The following is a 27,858-nucleotide window of genomic DNA, read 5'->3' on the forward strand; positions in this document are numbered from 1 at the left end:
CCTTCAAGGGGTGCATCGTAAATTAGGACATGATGACTTAAGGTCATACACCCACTGTTGGCACTCATGACGTCAATGGGGATGTCATAGAAGCTAGTCCTTGCTATGCGTGATGGTTTTCAACCTTAGGAGTGACTATCAAGAGATTGAAACTGCATTATGTGCTGTGTTTTTAGAGGATGAGTTTGGGCACGTTCTTGGATTCATCTAGATTTATAACTAATAATGTTCTGGATTGAACCTTGGGAAATTAGAGCTTATTTTAATATTAAAAAGAGACAACTACATGGAGATTCTGTAATGGGGTTCAACATGGTAGGAAAATAGGAAGACAATATGCTCTCATACATACAAATCCACACACCCACACATACTTCAGCATCCATTTATACAACGGTCTTCCTACTGAGTTTCTGTCAGCACTCCAGAGGTGAAGGGCAGATTCAGCTGTGAAAAAGGCTAGCACTAAAGGAGAAGGCTAATCAAAAAGTAGTCCTCTTCAGAACATTGTTAGTTAACTCATATTCATCCTTAATATTACTAGTTATGGAAGCGTTTGATCACTTAAAAACAATCAACTCATAGAAACTATTTAAATAGAGTAATATCCAGCAGGAAAGAGAATCACAAATTAGAATCAATTCATCCAAAGAAAACAAAATACAAGCACGTATAGTGCTGAGTAGAATCGCCTCCATGAGAGAGAGCATCAACGCCCTATTATCTCACCATGAATGTTCATAACCACCTTGTCTCCATCTATGCCAAATAATTTGGATCAGAGAAGTCACAAAAAGTGTGCCCATGAAAAAAGATCAGGAAATTCATAAAAAGTGTGACCATGTCTTCTCCAAGTATCTCTATAAAGATATTAAGTGAAAGGTGCGTGAGAATTTTCTCCCAAGAATGCTAGCAATCATTGCTTAAGAGGTTGAATTACTTTTTATTTTTGCAATAAAAGCTCTCCTTTCAGCACACGAATCCCTCGTATTGTACCAAGGTTTGGTTGTCAACGAAGAGCCTTTGACCCTCCACATGCAAGAAACCCACACCACAAAGCTTACAATCTTTATTATACAAGCACTTTGTGGACAGTCCTTACTCAATGGTTGTTTGTAGATTTGAATCTGTAGAGGTAGGATTGACATGCGGCTGTGTGTAGAGCTTCTCTAACACCAATAACTTTGGCTTCTAATGAATGAAGCATGTGCACTTGTGATACAGTGCACAAATTGTTTTCATTTTTGGGCATGATGAGTGCAAGGGGGCGGGGGGGGATTTGACAACATGGGTTAGCTAATAAGGGTGAAATAGAAGCTTGAATGCAATACAACACATAGCCATGCTCTCCTTTGTCCTGGATGTCCATAACCTCCTAGCAATCTCCTAAATTGGGAGCAGTGATGGACAATCTGCTGCAGATGATGAGCACACACTTGAGGTCACTTGGCTGATGAGAGTAAGTGTCTAAGATGTGATGGAGACAAGGGTGTGACCCCTCCCCTTTACAGCCCATGGACGGGGTACGGACAGGCAGACTAGCTCTTTTGCTCAACAGAGCAAGGGCAGATTGCACCATTTTAACTATAAGAAAGGATCTTCTCTTTACCACCCAACCATAGGACCCCATGAACCCAACTTGCCCCTTTCTTCTGCAACGATAGTATTCCCAAGTGATCTCTTCCTCAATTGGGTTCCATTCTCAAATCCTCCCCCACGCTCAATGCCTATATGTAGAACTCCTTGTGGATGCCATAAAGGCCCCACCCTTTTATCTTTGGTGGTAAACCATTATCTGATGATCCCGTCATGTACTGTCCCACGCCTTAGACATTGCAAGCCTTCATGGCTCCCGCAGCCTTAGTATTATAGTTGACATAGCATTCCCTTCCCCTTAAGAAATATTTTACAAAAACCAAAAACAAAAAACCTTCTTTAGAGATCGCTTCCCTTCTCCAACGTTGAACTCTCTTCTGGTCTACCTTTCCACTTAGCTAGAGACTCAATATGTTGTGTCTTATTCTTTTTTCTTGTCTATCCAAAATTCTTTCTCTGAACTCTCTTCTGGTCTACCTTTCCACTTAGCTAGAGACTCAATATGTTGTGTCTTATTCTTTTTTCTTGTCTATCCAAAATTCTTTCTCGATCATGCAGTAAAAGATGATGGTTCAATGAGTTCAACTAGGACTTCTTCATAGATCAAATTATCATTATCACCCAACTAGGACTTCTTCATAGACCAAATTATCATTATCACCCAACTTTAGTTAAAGTCTACTTATATAAAAAATGGCATGAACTCTTCATCCTTCTACTAGAGCTAGTTTGTAAGTATGCCAATTCTCTTAAGGATTAGGAATGTCCACAATACTTAGGAGATAACTTTGAACATTTACCTATTTCAAGTTTTTGAAGATTCCGATACTTTGAGATACACTCTCCTCTTTTGCAAATTTGACCTTTCTACAGTATGGATCTACATAACTTCTTACCCTATGGCTAACTCCTTTCAATGCTATTTTTGGAAAAATCACTAGCTACCAGAATCTTTTGCTTTTAGAGGCCCATTGTAGTTCTACTTTTTGGTTGAAATCCATACATCATCTCATGAATAGACTAAAGCTTGGCATTGTTATATGCAACATCTATTATGAGTAGATACTCATCCAATTAGTTTGTCATTGACTTGCATATGCTCTAAGCATATCCTCTATGAATGTTCATAAATGTGATTAACGTAATTGGAGCATTCCTTACATCAAATGGCATAATATGATTAGTTTGTCATTGACTTGCATATGCTCTAAGCATATCCTCTATGATTGTTCATAAATGTGATTAACGTAATTGGAGCATTCCTTACATCAAATGGCATTACTTTGAACTCATAATGCCCATACCAAGTTCAAAAGTTTGTCTTCGACACATCCTTTGCACCTAATAGATACTTGATGATATCTCGAGCTTAACTTGAATTTCATAAGATATTTTACTCCTTGCAACTAGTCAAAGAGCTCATAAATGTGAGGCATTGGGTATTCATTCTTTTGTGAGTTAATCAATGCCCGATAATCTATGCGTAGGTGCATAGAACCATCACAATGGAGTTGGTGAAGCCTATAAGGATGAATTTGACCTTTTCTAAGATATTCAACTAATTGTTTTCAACCTCCTCTTCAGTTTTACTAGGCCTATAAGGGGCTTTACAAACAAGGGTAGATGCAGGAAATATTTCTATACTATGATCTACATCTCGCTTTAGAGACAAAATCACAAGCAAATCATTTGGAAAAACATCTTTAAATTCAATCTAATAACATATCAAGGGAAACTTGCCAAAACTTGAAAAATCCTTTTCCTTTTCAATAGCATGATAAAATCAACGTTCAAGATTTTTCAAATAAATAAGAGGAGAGTTTGGTATATCATGTGTGCCTTGAATCTGGACCTTGCTCTCTTTTTCAAACATGATTGAGTTATTGAGATAACTCTCTATAACATATTGATGGGCTATAGAGCCATTCCCTTCCAAGAACGACTTCTATCCTATCAACATGCATAGAGTTAGAAATGTTGGACATCGTTGTACCCTTGGATCTCCACTTTGACACCAAATAGAATGTGTCCCAAAACTTTGTCCTCCTTGCTCTTAGCTAAAGATACAGCATACTTATATACACTTGGGGTTTCACGCAAATTAATTTCTTAACTAATGCATAGTTTGAGAAATTATGGGCATACTTTATGCTCTCTTATGTTTGCATGCATTCCAAATATGCACTTTCACATTGCTAAGGACAAGCCACACCTGTGGATACTATCCTGGCGATAAACCTCCACTTCTTACCCAATAACAACAACGCTTGTACCATACGCATGTGCTTTTACAGAGATTTATCAAGAGTATCAATAGTCTCTACCATGCACCTAAAACACATTTTTCCTTGTTTTGCTTTCTTTAAATCGTCCCATTTAAAAAATGAATATCCTTCTCTTGATTTATTAGGTGGAGTCCAAGAAATCTCCTTTCTGAATGGCTCTTTACTTTTTTCCTTAGCGAAAGCAAGTGGTCTTGCATAAACTTAGTTTTGGTCATTGTTTGAGTCTACATCTTGTTTGACTCTCATTGAGCCCCGTTGGTTTCACTATGCCAAAGAAAAGCGACATTAACATCGAAGACAAAAGACAAAGGCAAAGGACAATGAACGAAGGTGGTAAGGTGAATGCGGAGGAAGGAGGCACGAAATACCAACAACAAAGGCAAAGTGGTGAGGCAACGGACGAAGGGACCAACGAAGATGAAAGGCCAAAGCACCAACCAACAAAGCAACAAAGCTAGCACCAATCCAACGGAGGGGCAATAGAGGCCAACAACCAAGAACAAAAGACGGTGGACCAGACCCGCACTAGAAGGCGGGATGGGAGGCGAATGAGGCCAATATCACAAGCACACATCAAAACTGAATCCAATGGATGCGGCTGAAGTAGGCCCAAAGACAGATCGAAGGAGATCATGGACCACACCAGCACAAATTGAGGAACCACAGCTCTGAGGGATGCGGCCTCCAAAACCAAACCATGCTACCTTGAAGCATCAACGAAGTGTACTTGACTACGCGAGACCAAGAGAAGGCCGCCGGCATGGACATGAACAAAAGGTGACTTTACAATAACAGGTTCATGAAAGAGAGCACCGAGTGAGGACCATGAGGAAATGGATGAAGTCTCTACTCTTTGAGAAGCTTCCGCTACGTGTACCCTCTATTATCCTCTGTTTTTATAGAGAAGCAATTGAAAAAATTGCCAGTTGTGATATTCGACTTTTGGGCAAAATTTTCTTTCAAGTGTTCTTTGACTTCCCAGAGATTGCCACAGCAATTTTGGCAACTCGCCCTCTATCCCTCAGTTTTTCTCCAATTGCTCCACCTTGGGATTTGATCTGGTGGAGAAAGACAGGTAGGTTCTCTCTCTTTTCATTCTGTTTCCTAGCGTTCGCCAAGCCTATCGTTGATTTCTTTCCACCATTGATGATCATATTATCCTTCAGTGCAAAGGATGCTCGAACGAGGGATTGAAAGCTTCAAACTATGAAGTGGGTGGGTTGCCCTACAAAGGCATGTAAAGAAGCAAAAGAAAGGACAAAAGAAGACGCCACCAGTGGAGGCTGAGAGAATTCAAAGGAAGAACCAACTGTACAAGGCCTTGCTGCTACTTGTACCCTAGCATAGCAAAATGTTTACGTGGCTGAGACTGCGTGGCTGACCCATGACATGGGATGTAGGATGCCCACGATAGTATGATCCCTTGTAGACGACGAATAAAAGAGGGAGAAACTTCCACTCAATCATTGCCAATGCCATTTGGAAAGTATCTCTTCTAGGGTTGCACGCATTAGTGTCCTGGAAAAGAAGTACCTCAATGAGAAAAATCTAACCACACACCAACCAAAGTTACCTGAAAGGGACTGATCAACATACAGATTGTACACCAACTGAGCAGCTAAGTACAAGAATGTCTATGGACTAAACAAGTGACATGATTTACTACTAGACTTACATGATTTACTATTAGATGGATCCCACTTAGACTTACATGACTTACTATTAGATGGATCCCACTTAGTACTAGAAGACTCGTAAAAATGAATTTACTCGTAATAGCTGTGTTTGAAATTCAGAGTTGCTCTTACGAAGAGAAAGCGGACAACATATTTGCTGGTTAGCAAATGTCTTAACCAATTGAAAGAATTCTGTAAAGGTCAAATTAAAAAAAAAATTTAAAACTTATTGCAATTTGTTCTATTTGATACAATTCTAACAATGTTTGGTGTGTACAGGTTCAAGTATCCTGCACTTTGGAACGACATTTTGTTTTGATATTTCAAATTTCTCTACATCATGCTTTAAGAAGCTAAAAGAAAAGATTTTGAGTTACTCTCGCATGTGGATGGAATGTTTTGTGAAAAGAATGAAAATAATCTCTCATTTCTTCGGTCTTGAAGTTGAGGATAACTTTTGCTTTTCAAGCAAGAGAGACTTGTCACTGCTCTGAAGACTTTTCCTTAACTGATGATGTCCAGAAAATACATGAAAGATTGTGATCGCAGTCTCAGATAGAGCGCAAGAAAAGAAAATTCAATCAAAACTATTAGTTTTAGACATCCACTGAATTTATCCATTTTTATATCATGCACAATAAGCCGGAATGTATTTCAAATACTATGTGAAAGAGGCATTTGTGGTACATAACTCTTTGTAAGCTTCTAAAGCTTGAAAAGAAGCCACCTTACCAACCATTTGGAGAGACATAAGGGCAGAGTTTGAGTACTCTGTCTAAGAAATTTAAGGAACAATTGCATACAGACTGATCCCATGGATACTTACCAGCTACACCAATCCAGCTGCAGACGGTGGTACAAAACTGCTGTGTGCCCATTCACTTCCTCTACCAACAACCCATTGTGAAACGTGCTGTCCCATCTGCAACTTCAAAGAATTGGCATCCAATTGCTAATGGTGTTTGAAATTTCAAGAAACTGACCAGACTCCAAAAGCACTTCGAATTGCTTATCTTATCAATGTAAACCAGTCCCCTCTCATTGACAAACCTCAACATGAAAGAGAGAGAACTCAGTTTGACTCACTCGTTCCGGATATCATCCATTCCCATGACCAAAGAAAATATGTCCTCACATTTCGCCTCTACCACACCAACTGCCTTCATCGCCCTGGTATAACCCTGCAACTGCAGCCCTGGGCTTTCTTAGCATGCATCCAGCCTTTCCTCTAGAACGTAACCAGCGGCTTGAAGAAGCACAAGAAATGAAAGCAGAATGGCATCCCTTACATTAGGAAGAAAGAGAGAGAGAGTTTATTAAAGTCTTCAAAAGACCAAAGGGTGTATGAGACTCAAAAAACAGATACAATGAGAAGAAACGTGAATGGGTGGGACCACCAAGTGGGCATCCATACAGAAGAACAAATACTAATATCTGAATCATGGAGAAAAAATAGGTATACAACGCAGTATCAAATTGACGGTCCTCTATATGCTGTTTGAGGAGCCAGATCCAACACTACAGCCATTTTAAAAGGAAAGTTCAGTAGCTTACACTATAATCATCTGGAATTTCTTCAAATATCCGTAACCCTGCAACTTGCAGAAAGTATTAATATGAGAGACTGCACTAAGTAGCATCCAAACATCTGTAGAAGAACTCAAACCTAACATGTTCCAATCATGACAGTATTCAAATTATGAAGCAACAAAATCACCATTCTGGCATCGGACCAGCCGCCAATGCCTTCTAGATCCACCACTTATTTCAGATAATGTTGGATAGGCAAACCTCGGATCTGCTCCATTGCTCATGTCCAGAGATACATCCCAAAGACCTGCCAGATCAAATCACCGCTGCAGCAATTACTTATAATAGCGTGGCCTAGAGAATGACAAATAGAACAATGGGAAATGAATTTAGCTATCCTTCTCTCCAAAGTCCAAACTCCTCCTTCCAGAATGACACAGAACTGCCTGCATCTGAAACATTTGAACATATACAGGCATTATATTTTTTTCGTACCATTTCCAGAATCCCTGGTCTGGGCAAAGTTTAGCTGCTTCTCATCTTCTTGTGCAGTAAGGCCCCTTCACAAATATTAATACCACATTTAGCATTGTTAAAGGGAAAATGGCAATCAGAGACAACACGTTTTCCTCCATCTAAAGAAATATAAGATCAGCCCATTCTTCCAGGCCTGGGGAGAAGAATGTCCACAAAGTATGCAACGTAAAAAATCCCATCATCCTGGTCAGCAATTAGCCAGTTTCAAGGCTTTAAACAATGGAACCAGGCCTAAACTCTCAAAGAATGGCATTATTAAGCTGTATCATACAGCCACTTTCACAACCATAAAACATACCAAACTCCATAACTCATACTCAGATTGAACTCAGTCCAAACATTCCCCGGATTTCAAAGCAGAAAAGGACACCAGTTTGAGATGTATAGACATAGACTTACTGGCTTTCACCATCAGATGGTATAGTTGTCCTCTCAGAAGCAGTGTTTCCTTTGGTTTCAACATGAGGGACTTGATTGTTCCCATTGTTGATTTGCAAGAGTGGATACTGCCAAGATTCAATTATAAGCCTAATTTTTTTGAATGAAACTCGAAAGTCCCTCACCAAATATTCTACTCCCATTTGTTAGGCAAAGCTGTGGGCCAACAGATCACCACGGAATATGCGCTCAACTGAAATTGCTATTTGGGGATGAGAAATAGTTCACCTGTTCAATCACTTGTTCAATGGATTCTTTCCACATGCAAGCCTCATTATATTTGAAAGCTGCCATCTGCAGATTGAATATATCCAGATCAAATGTGTCATCCCATGAGACCTAGGCAGTATCAGCAAAATGATTTGACAAGAAAACAACTGATGGTTTGAACATAGGCCTTATCAAAAGTCTGGACATTTAAAGGTATTGAAGGGATGAGTGTAAGTCTAAAAGTCCTATTTGACTATAGAGGCATAAAAGGAAAAACAAACACTAAGGCTTGCCTTTGATGGCAAGGCCAACAAATGATTTTTTTTAAAGAAGTTATCAGATAATATTCAAAGTTTGATGTCATACTTTAGTTTTTGAATTTTATGACAGAGGTGAAGTACCGTTATCTGGTTTGACTTATCTTTCTTGTTGTAAACACAGAGAACATAAACTCCCTGCAAGAAAGAACAGGATCAGTTTCGGTAAATAATTTGCAAAAGTTCCAGCATAACTATGCATGCTTCGAATTCCTCAGATATTACTCATCAAACCCATAGTTTTTTTTTTTTTTAATTGCAGTCCCTCTCTTTTCTTTGAGACAAATTGAGATCATTTTGGTACCATCCCTAGAATCCAAAGTATTCCAATGCTGATAACTCCATCGCATTTAACACTCACCCAACGAGCTTGCTGTGCCATGGGTACAGACTTATACATCAAAGAGCTTATGAGACAGCAGATTGCAATGAAAAATCCCATCTGAAAAGCGCAACCACCCTGCCAGACTCACTCACTCACACACTTTTTTTTTTTTTGTGAAACCAAGATACTTATATTACGAAACTTTCATTTACATCTGGGCAGTGCTCAAAAGAGAGCCAAAGCCCTATGCATCAGAAGCAGTAAAAGAAAAGTTGAATACAAGAGACATCCAAATCTTCCTCATGTAAGGCATCATATAATGATTGCCGCAATGAGGCTCGGAAGAACTCATATGGATGCTGAAGGGGAGAATTCAGATATGCTTGATTACGCTGCAACCAGAGGGTCCATAAGGCCCAGTATCTAATCTAGTGGAAGAAAAGAGAATACTGTGACAGAGATGCTCATAGTTTGCCATACCTCCAGAAAAACCTGTAGAACCTGTGTGCTGGAAATCTGAGAGATAAGAAATAGGAAATTCTGTCTAGAAGGTTTCTGGAATGTGAACAAGACCACAGTAGATGCGGAATACTCTCAGAAGTAAGGTGACATCTTGGACAAAGAGGTGAAGCTATCCGTCTTTGAGCCAATTTCACCCCTACCGGAAGAATACCAACAATACATCTCCATAAAAATAGACGTTGCTTCAATGGAATTTTCAACTTCCATATCAATTGCAATTTTCCCTTCCACCAGGCTAATGACTTGTTCAAATGCCATAGAGAATTAGCATGATGGGCAATCCAAGGAGGAGGTAATATCAATCGATAAGCCTATATAGAAGTCAATAAATGCAAAGGCTTAGAGGAGATGCTTGTATTTGAAGACTGAAGGTGCCAATCTTGAAGCCTGTCTCTGACATTCAATGTCGGTATCGGAACCAAAGGGAGTAAGAGATCAGCAATAGCTTTCCATATAGGTCTATGATGCATCCCCAGATTGTATTGTCGACATGCTACTGGAAAAGTGAGGATATTTCCTTGCATATCTACTACATCATCAATGAAACGGATACCCATTTTCATAAGATTATAAGCTCTGATGGGTTGTTGAGCTGCAAGGGGAGAGGAGAACACAGCACTCCAATGAATACTTTCCATTCTGAGTGAGGAATCTGTAGAAGTAGGAAGGGGAGACCATTTGATGTGCGAGAGAACTTGCTTCCAGTCCTGTATCAAGGAATTAGAAAATGGACAGCCAGGTATTTTACCTTGAAATTTGCCCAGTACTACTTCCGATGGATCAACTAGCCAATGTCCATAAGCATTTGTGGTCATCTGTCCACACAAAATTGCCAACATAATAGACCAAGGCTGCTCTTGTTGCAAAAATGTCTTGAGCATAGTGATCTTTCTTGCCAACAAATTATATTCAAACCCTCATGCATTCTTGGTGAACAAAGCATATCCATTTTGAGCAGCCGTAAAGCTTTTTCATGAAGCTTAGTTTTCCAAAAAATCTCCATGGCTTGAGACATAAAGGAGGTGAGATCTCGGGATGACCAATGTAATAGAGGAAGGTAGAACTGGACATAAGCTAGAACAATAGACTGGACAATTCGAAGCCGTACATGCAGAGGCCAAGTGGAGATCTTCCAATATTCTAATTTGTCCTGAATTTTGTTTGACACCCATGACATTTGTTGCTTATTGCTGATTTTCCAGCCAATGGGATAGCCCAGATGTCTTACTATGTTTTTCGGATAAATAATCTGGCCTCGCCACAGGGTAGCATGCCAATCACAATGCTTGAGAGGCAAGAGTTTTGATTTCTGAAAGTTGATTTTAAGACCAGCCGCCAACCCAAAATTTGATAGGGTATCCATCAAAAGGCGAATCTCCAAAGGACTATTCTTTGGCATGAAGAATGAATCATCTGCATAGGCCTGAGCAATGAAGGGTCGTGAACCAGAAATCTGAAGCCCCTCTAGCTGTCCAGTATCAACCATGTGATCCATATAAAAAAGCAAAGGATGTGAAGCGATGGCATATAGCAAAGCACTGAGAGGGCATCCCTGTCGAACTGAACGTTCAAGAGTCCAAGACTCAGACAAATGATTCCCTATAAAGCATTGTGCAGTGGAATCTGAGTAGAGCCAATATATGACATTAACTAACTTTGGCCCAAAACCAAGTTTTGACATGATTTGAGAGACATAATCCCACTGTACTGTATCAAAAGCCTTCGCCACATCCACCTGCATAACCAACACATCTTGATCTATATATTTTGCATATTCCATTGCAATGAGAGTGTTAGAGATATTGTCATGTATGTGCCGTCTTGGAACAAAACCATATTGCCGGGGATGAAGTCCATCATGAAGGATATCCTTTATCCGATGTACCAACATTTTGGCAATCAGTTTGTATATGACCGGCATCAAAGTGATGGGCCTCCAGTCATCCATAGTCTCACATAGAGTTTTTTTGGGCACCAGCTTAACCAGACCATGCTTCCAAGCTGAGGGAAGATCTTGCTGTTCCCAGGCTACATTTATAAACTGCAGAATTGGACCTTTCAATTCAGGCCAAAAGGCGTCAAAGAATTCAACCGTCAGACCATCCCAGCCAGGGGATTTATGTTTACCCAAATGCCGAAGAGCTTCATCCAATTCCACATCTGTAAAAGACATTTCCAGCATTGAGGCTTTTTGCACAGAGACAATAGGAGAAACAAGTGCAGTAAATCTGTTTCGAGCTGCAACAACCGGAGGTGTAGAAAAAGATGGCTGAGAAAAAAGAAGCTGAAAATGATCCAAACATAGTTTCTCCAGTTGAGATAGAGTCTGGGTCCAAAGGCCATCTGATTTCCTGATCCTCAGGATAGATTGGCTTTGTCTATTTGCATGTAAGTTCCGAAAAAAAGATTTTGAGGAACAGCCCTTATCTAGCATAGGTTTAGCTCTAGCCCTGATCTGCCATTTGGACAGCTTGCGTTTATCATTGGCATCTAATATAGAGGAAGCACAGGACAATAAATGCTGCTCAGAAGCAGATAGAGATCTTTGATGACCAAGCTGTACCAAATACTGCTTGTTTGATTTTGCCCAATGGATATGCTGTCTAGTTTCTGCCATGTACCATCTTCCATATTCCTTTATGCCATTTTGAATACGATGTGTGAAAGAGGTCCAAGCAAATTCCAGATCCTCCTGAGCATGAGATAACAATGGCCTGCAAGCCAGTCTGATCATTTGCTGGAATTTTTCATGTGTGAGATATAATTGATTGCCCTGTAGATACCTGACTGAGGAGAGCTGCAAATCATCCAGAGGCATACCAAAAGAAAGGGCTAGCCAAAGCGGAGTATGATCAGATAATTGTTGTGAATAATCAGTCCACATTTGACATGTATATCCATCATATTGCTGAGCACAAATGTATATCCATCATATTGCTGAGCATGAATGATATAATATCTATCAAGCCTGGCCCAATATTCTGTAAAAGCATTATGATGATATGTTGGGTGAGTTGTTGTCCATAAATCTGCAAATTGAAGAGATGATGTCATATGTTCCCATTGCTGAATTTCAAAGGGCAGCATATGAGATTTATGTGTGGTATTGTCCGTCCAATGAGGAGAGTTGTTGAAATCACCACAAAGTAAAGCATTTGAAGACCAAGGATATTGCTTGATGGAGTTCCACATTTGAGCTCTGGAAGCTGAATTCTGAGAGGCATACAAAGATCCTATTTCAAAAATCTCTCCATTAACCATACATTGGATAATCATCCATTGTCCACTAAGATCATTATATGCTATCCAAGGTTGCAGTTCATGTCTGGCTAGAATGCACAGCCCGGAAAATTGTTCAGATCCTGAATAAAATATATCATATCCAGAAAAAAACCCATGCTGGCCAGCAAAAAAATGCTGATTATGCTCTTGTAAACACACAACATCTGGGTGAGTTGTATTTATATAATGCCATAGAAGCCTCCATTTATTCTGGTTACAAAGGCCCTGTATATTATAGGAAAAACATTTAAGAGAAGCACGCATGAAGATATATACAAGAGATGATCATTCCTCCAAAAGAACGGGAGGCCTCAAGCCTCTGCCATTGCCACAGGGTCTTGTTGACCCTCAGCATCCAATTCTCTGATAATATCATCTTCTTCACAAAGGGGAAGACCTTTCTTGACTGCATTAACCCATGCCTTCGAGATGGGGTTGCTTGGAGAGGTAGAAGATTGTCCTGGAGAAGAAGCAGAGGCATCCCAATTACGAGATTGGAGTGGTCTTTGTTTGAGAGGCACCGTCTTCTTTGCAGTGTGCCATCCCTCGTGAGAAGATGTGTTATTTTCCCCTAACTTGCTTTTTCGTTTTTCCTTATTTTGAGCTGAATTGGCCTGGCTCCCTGTATGCAGTGAAGGCTTTGCTCCTTTAGCCTCAAGTTTTTCCACATATGTCTTCTGAGCTCCTTTATTAGAAGGCAGAGGGATAGCTGCTGGAGGAGGTGGATGAAGGATACACGGACACTCTGAAGCAAGATGCCCAAACTTGTGACAAGAAAAACAAACTCCAGCAAAAATGCCCCATTTTAGAGTGAAATATTTCCTTCCCAAATTAACACCCTCAATCTCAACTGCAATAAAGAAGGGGATCGGTCTATCAATATCCCATAAGATGCAAAAACGATTTTTATTACCTGTGGGACGAGGGGGACAGATGACTTGTCCCAATGTCATGACTAAACCTGGAAGCTCTGTTCTCATGTAATCTGGAAAATCAACCACTTCAACCCATACAGGGCAATGATGCTTGATAAGGTTCTGGTAGTCCTTATTAGGGGACCAGGGCATGATATGCACCATTTGTCAACCAAAAAATAAAGGGGACATTTCCAGCATCTTTTGTTTTGTCAGGGCATCCAAAAGATGAACTTCATAAAATCCTCGGGAGGCAAAATAGTCTCCTTCTACATAGCATCCACCTAGGAGAGAATTCACCCATTGACCCACATCATTAGCTGAGGGAATTTTTCCTGGAAAAAAGATGATAACTACAGTTTGAGAAAGCTTCTTCAAAGGATGTACAAGAGAGGGCAACTTCATTTTGTAAGTGAGTTCCGGAGCAGGTTGACTCCATTCCCTTCTACTTTGTTGAAAATCATCATTCAACATATCAAACACATAGGAAGCATCTTCAGATGAAGGAGATATGGGGGAAGAGGTTTCCCTTGATTGTCTTTTGGGTTCAGGAGAGAGAGCTCTCTTGACATAATACTTATTTGCTTCTGCCATGGAGGCTAAGGATTTTAAACCGATATCAAACGATGAGGATGAGTTAGGACTAAAGCACTGTGCGAAGGAATGGGGAGCTGACAGAACTGTACGGACGTACGGAGAACCTGAATAAACTGTACGGAATGATCACACGGAAGATCTGACAGAAAGGTATGGAACAGAGTTGCTGACGGGACACAAAGGGGCAAATCTATACGGAAGAGTCAGGGATGTATAGACGTACGAAAGAGACGGTGAACTCGTGCACTGTACGGACGTATGGATTAGCAGACGGAGCAGTACAGAGGTTTCACACGGAGTATCTGACAGGACTATATGGAGCAGAGATGCTAACACTAGACTGTACGGAAGATTCAAGAAAGTACGAACACACGGAGGAAACGTCAGAAGGGAAAAACGATGGCAAGGTAGAAAGCAGCGGGATCTGTCAAGGCTCTGCGCAGGGATGACGAAGTCTGTTTGCACCACCGTACGGTGAGCGTACGGCATCCGTACAGATTTTACGGACGGAGAGGGGAGCTGTACGGGGACCTACTCTCTGCGTCGACCTCCTCGCTCTCACGCTGCTTCACCTCTCACACACACACCGGACTCGGGGCGGACACACACACACCGACCACCACACACACACACACTTTTTTTTTGTGAAAGCACATTACTATATTAACATGAAATCAATGTACATGACATTAGACTCCAAAGGAGAGCCCAATGGAAGAACTCAAAAACAGTCAGAAAACACTTCAAGGCTAGTAGCATCCAAGTCCCTTGCAGCAAAACTATCATAAAAGGATTGCTTGAGGGACATTCTGACAAAAACATATGCCTGAGGAAACTGTTGACCCATCCTAGAATGCAATCTCTGTGTCCAAATGGTCCATAGTACCCAAAAGCGTGTCCAGTGAAAGAAGAGGAGGAATGGAGACATCTGAGATGAGAGGCATCCAAACATCCAGAAGAGTTTCCCAAATCTGATAGAGGGAAACCGAAGCCGCAGCAAATGAGAAACATGATCTTGCCCACACACACTTTTTTTTTTGGTAAAATCCAGTGCACTGTATTTCTTGCCCACACACACACTCTCACTCGCTCACTCACACACACACATCCACACACACACACGGATAATACCAATGATTTCTAGTCTAATAAAATCATGGTGCATACATACATACATACATGTGTGTGTCAATGTGCATACGCATGTATTTCACACAAAAATGTGTGTGTGTGTGTGTGTGTGTGTGTGTGTGTGTGTGTGTGTGTGTGTGTGTGTGTGTGTGTGTGTGTGACTTTTTTTTTTTTGGGTAAAATCCATTGTATTTATATGCTCATAAATTGTGTGTGTGTGTGTGACAGTATTGCTGCAAGGGATTTGGATGCTACTTGCCTTGAAGTGTTCTCTACTTGTTTTTGAGTTCTTCTATTGGGCTCTCTTTCGGAGTTCTTTGCTAGTGTGTGGGAGACCTCCCATATTGTAAATTTATGAGCATATAAATACAATGGATTTTACCAAAAAAAAAGTGTGTGTATGTTTTTCAGCACAAAAATGCAGCAACTCATTAATTGGCTATATCAAGATAGTGAAGCTGCCTGTATACTTTCAGGAGATATTTCTCCATCTTGGACTCTTGCTTGCTCTGTCAGACAAGGTTGTCCACTAAGTGCTTTACTTTTTGCCATAGCCACTCATCCACTGCTTCAATATCTGGATCACCTCTTAGACACTGACCAGCTGCACGGTTTGGAGATTCTTGGCAGTCGCAGCATGATTGCTCAAGCATATGCTGATGATTCTTTCTTTACTCCAAAAAATACTCGGGCTGATCTGTCCATGATTATGCATGCTCTTTCTACATATGGATTGGCTGCTGGCCTTCAGGTCAATTTTCAAAAATCAAAATTGCTGCCTTTACATGCACAGGACTGGCACAATCTTTTGTGGCCTGGGGAAATTGTCCCTGCTTCTCAATTTATTCAACACCTTGGTTATCCTCTAGGCTGGGGACTCACCCGTTCACAACAAACTGATTGGGTGTTAGTAAAGTTAAGGGCAAAACTTGAATATTGGAAGCTTGCAACTTGGCCATTACATGTTCGTCTGCGAATTACACAATCCATTTTGATAGCATACATACAATTTTATCTGCCTCTCACTATGTTCACTAAGGCAGATTTGGTTTCATTTATGTCAGCTATCATGGAAATTTTCTGGCGTTCAAAACATGGCAAGAAAAGTCTCAGATTACTCTCCATGCACCGTCTCTGTTCTCCAAAGATGCACGGGGGTCTGAACATTCTCAATATTCATATGCATTTGCTTGCTCACAGGGGAAAAATGATGATGCAGTTTCTACAAGGAGATCAGCCTTGGTCTTTTATGATCCGCTCTCTCTTATTACATCTTCATACATCTGCTTTTGGGAATTGGCAGCCTACTCAGTGGGAATTTTTATTTGGCTCTATCCAAGGCAAGATCAGAGGATGCCCTTTTGTCTCTTCTCTGCTTCTTGATTGGAAACATATTCTATCCCACTTGGAATGGAAAGGAAGGGACTCACTCTCGGGCAACTCTTTGAGGGCAGAGAATCTCTTTTGGTCCAAAGTATTCCATCCACCTTTGGCCATACAAGAACCCCGTCGTTCTTATTTTCTCTCCTTCAAAGGCATTTCATCTGTGGCGGATGTACTTCAGGATGATGGCACAATTCTATCTTTTTCTTTGGCTGCTCGCAAATATGGCTTGGGAGCTCATTATCGTCCTTTATGGCATAAAATTTCAGCAATGCTCCAACCGTACTTGCTGGTACCTCATTTAGAAATTCAGCATCGGCTTGAGGATTGGAGTTTATGCTCTCCTTCCTCATATGTTCGTCCTTTAAAGCTCTCACATATTACAGTGTCATCACTATATAAAGTGTTAATACCTCCACCTTGGATTTTCAACAGAGTAAATACTGTTTGGCATATGGATCGTCCAATGAAGTGGTGGAGGAAAAGGCTGCGTCTCCTTTGGCATTACAAAGTCCCTCTTCGACAACAGCTTTTCCTATGGCGAGTTCTCCTTGGCATTTTTCCATCTGGACAGTTACTCGCACGCAGACATATTGCTTCAGCTGTTTGTCACCGATGCTCGCACTCTACTGAATCAGTGCTCCATATCTTTTGGTCCTGTCCAAACACTTCTGCTCTCATTGCTCTCATCAGACAGAGGCTTCGACAACGATTTCCTACTGTCACTTTTGGCAGATTTTTCGGGTTGTTTGGATTTCATCCTCAGAGACAAGGTTTTGATTTATTTTTTGTATGGGTGAGATATTGGACCCTATGGACTTTATGGCTGGATAGAAATCACAGAGTCTTTGGTGATCCACTATTTTCATCCTTTCTTTTTTTCAAACGATCTCTGCAACAATCATTCTACGATTGTTTTCAGACTCGTTTGATAGATCAGGATGTGTATACAGCTTATACTGAGATCTTTTGTTGAGTAGTAGCTACTTCGTTTTGAAGCAGCTATGAATGTAATTATTTCATCGAAATAAAAGATTTCTTCTCACAAAAAAAGTGTGTGTGTTTTTCAATACAAGAAACATCCAAATGATGTTTCTTGTATTCAACTTTTCTTTTACTGTTTCTGATGGATAGGGCTGTAGCTCTATTTTGAGCACTGCCTGGATGTAAATGAATGTTTCATAATAAAAGTATCTCGGTTTTACAAAAAAAAAAAGTGTGTGTGTGTTTTTCTATGGGACTGTTTTTGTAATATTATGACTAATGGATTTCACTAATAAAGAGTGTGTGTGTGTGGGTGTGTGTGTGTGTGTGTGTGTGTGTGTGTGTGTGTGAGGGGCTTCAGATTTCTGGTTCACAACCCTTCATAGCTCAGGCCTATGCAGATGATTCATTCTTCATGCCAAAGAACAGTCCATTGGAGATTCGCCTCTTGATGGATACCCTTTCAGATTTTGGGTTGGCAGCTGGTCTTAAAATTAATTTTCAGAAATCAAAACTCTTGCCTCTCAAGCATTGTGATTGGCATGCTATTCTCTGGCCAGGCCAGATTATTCAACCGAAAAATATAGTAAGACATTTGGGCTATCCTATTGGCTGGAAAATCAGCAATAAGCAACAAATGTCGTGGGTGTTCAACAAAATTCAGGACAAATTAGAATATTGGAAGATCTCCACTTGGCCTCTGCATGTACGGCTTCGAATTGTCCAGTCTATTGTTCTAGCTTATGTCCAGTTCTACCTTCCTCTATTACATTGGTCATCTCGAGATCTCACATCTTTTATGTCTCAAGCCATGGAGATTTTTTGGAAAACTAAGCTTCATAAAAAAGCTTTACGGTTGCTCAAAATGGACTTGCTTTGCTCACCCAGAATGCATGGTGGCTTGAATATAATAAACATCAAATATCATGTGTTGGCAAGAAAGATCACTTTGCTCAAGACATTCTTTCAACAAGAGCAGCCTTGGTCTATTATGCTGGCAATTTTGTGTGGTCAGATGCGCACACATGCTTATGGACATTGGCTAGTAGATCCATCGGAAGTAGTACTTGGAAAATTTCAAGGTAAAATCCCTGGTTGTCCATTTTCTAATTCCTTGATTCAAGATTGGAAGCACGTACTCTCTCACATCAAATGGTCTCCTCATCCTGCTTCTGTAGCATCTTCACTCAGATTGGAAAGTATTCATTGGAGTGCTGTGTTTTCCTCTCCCCTTGCTGTTCAACAACCCATCAGAATTTACAATCTTATGAAATTGGGTATCCGGTTCATTGATGACGTTGTAGATATGCAAGGAAATATTCTCCCTTTTCCAGTAGCATGTCGACAATACAACCTGGGAATGCATCATAGACCTATTTGGAAAGCTATTGCTGATCTCCTACTTCCTCTGGTTCCGATTCCGACATTCAATGTCAGTGACAGGCTTCAAGATTGGCACCTTCAGCCTTCAAGTCCAAGCATTTCCTCTAAGCCTTTGCAGTAATTGACTTCTATACAGGCTTATCGATTGATATTACCTCCTCCTTGGATTGCTCATCATGCTAATTCTCTATGGCATCTGAACAAATCATGGTTAAAACTGAAGCTTCAACAGGGCAAGGAAACTCCACCATTGCCTCATGCTGCAAAAGGGGTATCTGAGGTGGATTATGGGACAAAGTGAAGGTTCAAGTCATGGACCGAATTCCACCCGGCCTTGGAGGTTTTACACAGTCGGTTCAAACATGGAGGGAATGGAATTTATACATAATGTGTACCAAGAGCCAATGGCAATAGGGGTTGCTTTTTTGGATGTAATGTATGGACCAAGGAGAAGTAGAAATTGGAATGAGGATCGCTTTGAGTGTTTGTTGAAAAGCTTGATGACAATCGCTTCTCCCCCAGTGCAATTCCTTCTTGTGGTGTTCTTGACCATGGATCATGTATCATGTCTGAAGAAGCATTAAATAAGACATGCGGACAATATAAAATACACTTTGGTTGCCTTAATTTTGAAACTGTAGATATATTTGTCACTGGATCTATGGATGGCTTAATTGCCTGTGTACTGGTAAGCAAGAAAAAGCATTTCAATGATATTGAGTGCTATACCAATGAACAATGTGCCATCAAGATATGTTGCAGATGAAAATCATGAAAAATCAAGTGGTGCAAAAGAATCAGGTGATGAGGATGATGATGATGAATTTGACATTGAATTGTCCTTGAGAAGAAAACGTTCAAGTATCATGAAAGACATGATCATGGGTTTCTGTCGAGAAGATGAGTATGAATTGGACTTGTTCTCTGAGGGGCTTGCTGCAATAGAGTCTCTTTCTTGTAAGAGGCGTGTTGTTTCAGTTGTTGAGACTTATGAGGAGTTGGCAAAGGTGGAAAGTATTTGTTGCACATATGCTTACAGTAATCATGAAATTCGACAATGGGCTGGCTTGCAAAAACCAATATTGGCAATAGAGGGGGTACCAAAAGAAGATGATACAACTGAAGGTGGAGGGGATAAAGAAATTGATACCAAACCACCCTTCAATGAAGAGCAGCGTGAGCATTTACAAAAACACGCTTCAAAGTTTTGGGAAACAGAAGAGGAAGCAACAGGTCCTTGAAATTGTCCCTTTATATGGTGTTCATGTTTTCCATATGTTATCTTGCTATATTCTCCATATGATGTATTAATTTCGTTCCAAGGATCTTTTAATATTACTTGGAAATTTCTTATATCTCATAACCATAATTCAAACATGAACATATGTATTCTTGAATATGTTTTGTGATGAATGAATTAGAGTAAATTGTTGTTTCTATCCTTATTCACTTCATATGAATGCTCAAATATGTTTTGGCTGCTTGGCCAAATCTTTTCTTAGTGGGAACACTTGGGCAATGCTAGATAATGTTGGACTCCACTCTATCTATTATGCAAAGGTTTTTGGCATTGTAAGGATATGTAGTTTTGGGGATTAAAATAACTTGAAAGGGTATAGATTCAACAACTTTAGGGGGTATACTATGCATATGAACATGAATGCTTTCTATCTTTTAGTAATCCAATTTTGTTTTGGAAAAGAAAAACATGAATGCTTTCACTGAAACAAATTTCATTGAGAGCACACAACCTAAAGTTTGATAATTCAGTTTTCCAACTCAATCTTCAGTTTGTTTCTACTTATGAATTTCATTTCCTTGTTTATCAACAGATCTTGGCCCTCTCAATTTCACATCGCTAGAAGCATTGCCTGTATATGTGACACCTGATCCAATGATTCGTTATGTGCCTAATTTGAACATTAGCATGCAAGTTCCAAGCTCAACATGGTTGATTGAAAATGTTGAGGCTGCAATGTCTGGAGTTAATGTTCCATTGACAAATGTGGATGCAAGCTTAGAAGGTAAAGGAGAAGATGCAATGTCATTGTATGAAGCCAAGGTACAGGAAGAAATCTTAGAAGGTAAAGGACAAGAAATAATGTCACCCTCAAAAATAATGTCAAAAGAGGTGATAACAAAAATAAGACTAACAGTGATAATAGATTTGAAAGGGTTATTGCTCGAGCGTTGTTTTTCGAAGTCAAACAAACATATGAGCTTGCACAATGGAAAGCATTGGTTTGTTCTCTATCCTAGGTGTTTAGAGTTTCTACAATGGTTGCTCGATCACTGCCATGTTGGAATTTGGTCCACTGGAGGAGAAAAGGGCATGGTGCAACACATGCTGGACACTTTGGAGCATCATGTTAACAGAAAGTTACATTTCTTCATGGTTTGGGGTGCGATGGCATGCCACAAGCATACAAAGAGTAGAATCATTCGACTAGATAGGATGAATGTGGAAGCGGAGTTTAAACCATTAATGAGAGTGTGGTGTTGTTTCAAAGAGGAATGCAAACCAACAAGAACAGTGTTCATTGACCTTTCGCCTTACATGGGTTGTGTTAATCCAACAGAAAATTGCATTTTCCCTACAAAATTCGATATAGATTGTGGTGATTCTATTTTGCTTCATGAGTTATTGCCGTACCTACAGATGCTAGATGATGCAATAGCTGTGCGTAGTGCCATCTCTTCTAACAGATTTGGTCAAGCTCCGATTGTCGAAGGGCATGATATGTTCTATTATTTTCAACTAGTGATCCTTGAATTCAAAGAAAGAAAACAAAGAAGTGCTTGAAAGGATGAATGTCGAATCTCATATGTCTACTCGTAGTTCAGAAAAAGACACAGAGAAAGGTATTTCTTCACCTATAACCAAAACTAGTGTAAGAGGGACTTGTCCTACTACAAGAAGTATGGTGCATGCTTAACATGTTACATTGAATGAAGAGGAAGAATGCATGCTATGAAAATTTGCCAGAATGGGGCCGTTGAAAGATAGTGAGGCAAAACGCTTTGCCATGGTTCTTGGATGCAAGGAAAGGGAAATCATTGCTAATGCTGCAAGGGCATTCTTAGCCAACTTGATTCAATTTTATTGCATAGACAACCCTTAGTGAATCTGTCTGATCTTGTTAATTAGAGTTGCAGACACAAATGCTCAGCTAAAACATTTGTACCTACATTTTGATTTATATTTGGACACTATTTGGTTAGATTCGATTTGCAAAACATTATGTTTCAATTTGTTTTGTGAAAGAATTAATAGACATTGAGTTAGTACCTTGTGCCAAAAATTCTTTGTGCTTTGTGATGTGAGTTTGTTTTCCTCCACTAAAAGAATGATTCTTTGATTTAAAACATATGATAGGTGTTGCAGATTGTCCTAAAAAGTTGAAGAGCTATCTTATTACAAATTTTGATCCTGCATCCAATGGTTTATGGAAACATGAATTGCCCATACCCATAGAGCACGTGTTCGAAATGAATGGCATCCATTATGAATTAAAGAAATCAACAATACTTTTTCTTTGAAGATGCATGACGGGCACATTGTCAGTGGGAATCACACTTGCCAAACGTCACATTGCACCATCCACATGTTTACGACGTCAAGCTCCTTCAACGACTATCCCTCATTTGCTTTGGCACTGCTCGGGTTCTAGGAACCTCCTTGGGAGAATTTCAGATCATCTTCGGCTCCGTTTCCCGAGTCACAGATTTGGGAAACATTTTTTGTTATTTGGCAGATTTATGCAGTCTTTGTCTCAATACTCACTATTTCTCTCATGGGTGAGATATTGGGCTCTTTGGACAATCTGGAGTGAGCATAATTTGGCATACTTGGGTCGGCAGATTCACAAGTCATATGAATCTTTCCGAGCCTCATTGCGGCAATCCTTATATGATGCCTGCCATGAAGGTGATATACATGCTTCTTGCATAGAGCTTTTCTTTTTATGTTTCTGATCTCTCGGATACTCTCCATTTTGGAGACTTCCCATCTTGTAAATTTATGAGAATATAAATATACTGCACTGGATTTACCAAAAAAAAATAGTGTGTGTGTGTGTGTGCGGCAATAGTTAAAATGGATCTTCCAAAGACTTCAACATAAATTGGAATATTGGAAAATCTCTACTTGGCCACTTCATGTCAGGCTCAGAATAGTACAGTCCATTGTAATGTCCTATGTTCAATTCTTTCTTCCTTTGCTACATTGTCCTCTAGAGATATTTCAACCTTTTGGCCTCAAGCTATGGAGCTGTTATGGAGGACAAAAACTGCTGTGAAAGCATTGAGACTGATGAAGATGGAAATGATGTGCTCTCCTAGGATGCATTAGGGACTCAATGTTCTCAATATAAGATATCATGTACTTGCAAGGAAGGCGACTATGCTCCATACTTTTTTCCGTCAACACCAGCCATGGACTTGTATGATAGCATCCATGTGTGTCAACATGAGGACATCTGCTTATGGCCATTGGACTACTGATCATTGGGAGGTTGTCATTGGGAGATTTGTAGGGAAGATTCCTAGCTGCCCTTTCTCTACTGCTCTAATACTTGACTGGAAACAAGTACTTTCCAAGGTCAAATGGGATCCTGATAATTGCTCGGGAACAAACTCAATGAGGAAAGAAAGTCTTCATTGGAGTGCCATCTTTGACATTCCACTTGCTTTACAGGAACCTGTTCAGGCATATAATCTCATGAAATTGGGAATTAGATACATAAATGATGTGGTAGATGATCAGGGCTATGTCTTATCTTTTCCTCAGGCCACTGCTTCCTATGCATTGGGAATGCATCATAGGTCGATATGGAAGAAAATTGCTGATTTGTTACATCCTCTTCTAGCTGTTCCTCCTGTGGCTGACACAGACAGGCTTATGGATTGGCAATTGCAACCCTCTGCTACATGCTCTCACCCTGTACCTCTGCCTGCCTTCACCTCCATCAAAGCCTACAGGCTTCTTTAGCCTGCTCCATGGATTCAGCAATATGCTAATACTCTGTGGCATATCAGGAAGCCCCTCTCATGGTGGCGGAAGAATCTCCGGATATTATGGAAGTGTAAAATGCCTTTGAAACAAAGACTTTTTCTTTGGAGATGCATGACCGGCACATTGTCAGTGGGAATCACACTTGCCAAACGTCACATTGCACCATCCACATGTTTACGATGTCAGGCTCCTTCAGAGAGTGTCCCTCATTTGCTTTGGCACTACCCGTGTTCTAGGAACCTCCTCGGGAGAATTTCAGATCATCTTCGGCTCTGTTTCCCGAGTCACAGATTTGGGAAACATTTTTGGTTATTTGGCAGATTTATGAGGTCTTTGTCTCAATACTCACTATTTCTCTCATGGGTGAGATATTGGGCTCTTTGGACAATCTGGAGTGGGCATAATTTGGCATACTTGGGTCGGCAGATTCACAAGTCATATGAATCTTTCCGAGCCTCATTGCGGCAATCCTTATATGATGCCAGCCATAAGGGTGATATACATGCTTCTTGCATAGAGCTTTTCTTTTTATGTTTCTGATCTTTGGGATACTCTCCATTCTGGAGACTTCCCATCTTGTAAATTTATGCAAATATAAATACACTGCACTGGATTTTACTAAAAAAAAAGTGTGTGTGCGGCCTCTGCTCTCCAGCCTCGCCAAGGATCCCGTACAGGCTCCCCTTTCGTCCGTACATCTGTATGATCGCCATACAGTTTCCGTACGACCGTACAGATCCGTGATTGTCTGCATCGCCGTACTCTTCTGACGTCCGTACAGCCTTGTTGGTACTTCCATACAGTACAGTCCTTTCCGTGCCCTTTTGCATCTCCGTACAATCCAAGCCTTTCCGTACAGTCCTGTTGGTATAATCCCCATACAATCTCCGTACAATCCAGGCTTTCCGTACAGTCCGTACAATCCCGTATCCTTTCCGTACGATTTCTGGGTCTTGCTCCTGTGCATTACCGTAAGTTCTCTTCCGTACAATCCAGGTTTTCCGTACAGTTCATACAATCCCGTATCCTTTCCGTACAATTTCTGGGTCTTGCTCTTGTGCATTACTGTACAGTTCTCTGTCTCCTTTTCTTTCCCTCTATACTTCTCCGTATAGTCTTTCTTGCCTTGCCGTATTTCAATCATGGCTTCAGCTTCGGATGTTTGTACATATGCTCGAAAAGAAAGACCCGCAGATGCCAAGCGCCGTCCTTCACAGCCTGCATCACAAGATGATGAACTTACTATGGAAGCTCAATACGTGTTTGATACACTCAAGGATGACTTTCAGCAGTCACGACAGGAATGGGGCAAATCAGTTCCAGAGATCATTTACAAATTGAAATTGCCATCCCTCGTGAATCCTCTCAGGAAGTTATCTCAAACTGCAGTAATAATTTTCTTTCTAGGAAGAATCCCAGCAGCCAGTGATGTTGCACAGTGGATTAAGTCCATCCTTGGAGGATGCTTTGTAGAGGGAGTGTATTTTGCATCTAGAGGCTTTTATGAGGTACATTTATCAAATGCTTTGTGCAAGCAAAGGCTACTTGAACTTTCTCCCCTCTTTTACGAAAAGCTGATGGTACATGCTATGCCCTGGTCCCCAAACAAGGATTATCAAAGTCTTATACGACATCATTGTCCTGTATGGGTTGAGGTTGTTAACTTCCTGGATTATATCCATGAAGAATTGACTGGCTTGGCTGCTTCCTTGGAACAGGTCATTTGTCCTCCACGCCCTATGGGAAACCGTAACAGGTTCTGCATTTTCTGGGACACTGATACACCTACCCCTCCTTCTATTGCAGTGGAAGTTGAGGGAGTGCAATTGGGAAAAAAGTATTTTGAATTGAAATGGGGTGTGTTTGCAGGAGCTTGTTTTGCTTGCCATAAGTTTGGGCATCTAGCCTCTGAATGCCCAATGGTTTTGCATCAGCCCCCTCCCAATGCCTTTCCGCCCCAGACACGGGAAAAGAATGAGAATTTGCAAGCTAAGACAGCAAATAGAAATGGAGCAAAGAATGCCAAACCAATTAATCACGTGCAATCACTTGCTGGAAAAGGAAAAGATAAAGAAAAAGAGAAGATGAAGGAATCTGCGGGAACTGATCGGGATGGTTTTCAACACCCTAAGAAGGTAGTTGTATTGAAGCAACGCCCCTTTCAATCTTGTCAATGGGATGCTTCTTCTCCCTCACCAGGACAGGCTTCTACTTCAGCTCCTGTCCTTCAAAATTGGGTGGGGGTTTTGAAGAAGGGCATCCCCATATGTGATTCTGAAGAAGGGGAGAATGCTATTTCTTTCATGGATCATGAGGGAATGCAGCCCATGCAGCCAGAGGCTTTGCCTATCTGACATCTTGTTCTATCCTTATACTTTACTGTATATACCTCTTTCATGCATCAAACACTTAAGTGCTTTACATACAATGTACAGAGCCTCTGCAATGTCTCAAAGTGGAGGCTTTTATGGAATTATGTACATAAAATGCAGCCAGATATTGTTTGTTTGCAAGAGCATAATCAACACTCTAAAGTTGGTCATCATGATTCTCAATTAGCCTTCAATGACAGCAGTGGCAGATGGATGGTCGTACAATGTAATGTCAATGGTGATATTCTTGAGTTTGCATCAGTCTATGCCTCCCAGACCTCTGCCATGAGGGCTTCTTTATGGGATTCTTTAAGCAAATATCCATGGAGATCTAATGCATTCATCTGTGGAGATTTTAATAATTCCCCTCTGCAAAGAGATAACACCACTTCAAGATCTCATATGCTATCATTGGAAAGGCAGAAATGGGATAGCATGCTTCTTTCTGTGCAAGCTGAAGATTTATGGCTGCTCCTCCAAGGGTCAGTGCCTGGCTATACTTTTCATCACAATGCACTTACTACCTACTGGGCAAGGCTTGACAGATGGTATTTCTTCTACCCATAACAATATGCAGATTTTAGCCCTCATCTCCTCGTAGATTTCTCATTGGGCTTGTCAGATCATGCCCCATTATGGATGAATCTGCACCTTGGTATGCCACTGGATGATTTGCCACCCCTTTCCAGTAGATTATTACATGTTAATCAAGCTTATTTCCGACATCGCTATTTTCAGCTAATGATCAGACTAGCGATTCATCCCTTACCTTTGCATGCCCAGGAGGACATGGATGTTTGGGACAGCCTTGTTTCTCGTATATAGAATGTCATTAGGGAGTATGGAAACTGGCATATGACTAAATGGAGGAATGAGGTTAAATGGGCAAAAAGGACAGCACAACAATTGACTGAGTTTTCACAATTGAGGCCTCTCTCTGAATCAGAAAATGATTCCCTTTCACATGCTCGGATTAAATTGACTGCTAATGATCAGAGGAAATTCCACAAATGGCAAATTAGAGCAAGAATGAAGCCCTTCATGGATAACGGCTGCTGATCAAAAGCCTTTTTCCAGGGCTTGCATGCGACTCGAAAGAAAAACTCATGTCTAAGGGTAAGGAAGCTAGATGGCTCTTGGACGCACTCTTTCTCTGATCTCCAAGATGAATGCCAAAATTATTTCCATAAACCGTTCTCTGCTCCTGGTTCCCCATCAAATCAAATGACTGATGCGAGGACTGAATTCCTCCAATATGTTTCTGAAATAGTGGAAATGGATGATGCTCTTACCTTGGAGAGGCCTTTTACCGATACAGAACTTGATAATGCATTGTTCCACCTCAGCAAATACAAGTCCCCT

General features: G+C 40.6%; 1 protein-coding gene across 2 annotated transcripts in view; it reads right to left on the minus strand.

The window, feature by feature from the left end:
• Nucleotides 1–27,858, minus strand: part of LOC147886935 (protein ENHANCED DISEASE RESISTANCE 2-like) — a 137,165-nt gene that overhangs the window by 74,754 nt on the left and 34,553 nt on the right. For both annotated transcript variants that reach the window (XM_087394851.1, XM_087394849.1), the window contains exons 3-10: nucleotides 8,674–8,727; nucleotides 8,291–8,356; nucleotides 8,024–8,130; nucleotides 7,583–7,647; nucleotides 7,275–7,394; nucleotides 7,112–7,149; nucleotides 6,644–6,744; nucleotides 6,384–6,479 (exon numbers count right to left, since the gene is read on the minus strand). In XM_087394851.1, coding sequence (XP_087250977.1) covers nucleotides 6,384–6,479; nucleotides 6,644–6,744; nucleotides 7,112–7,149; nucleotides 7,275–7,394; nucleotides 7,583–7,647; nucleotides 8,024–8,130; nucleotides 8,291–8,356; nucleotides 8,674–8,727 — 647 coding nt within the window. The remainder of the gene's footprint in view (nucleotides 1–6,383; nucleotides 6,480–6,643; nucleotides 6,745–7,111; nucleotides 7,150–7,274; nucleotides 7,395–7,582; nucleotides 7,648–8,023; nucleotides 8,131–8,290; nucleotides 8,357–8,673; nucleotides 8,728–27,858) is intronic.

This window comes from Dipteris shenzhenensis, chromosome 23 (genome assembly GCF_047967505.1).
Source record: "Dipteris shenzhenensis isolate YYH24624 ecotype China chromosome 23, Dip_SZ_1.0, whole genome shotgun sequence".
NCBI lineage: Eukaryota > Viridiplantae > Streptophyta > Polypodiopsida > Gleicheniales > Dipteridaceae > Dipteris > Dipteris shenzhenensis.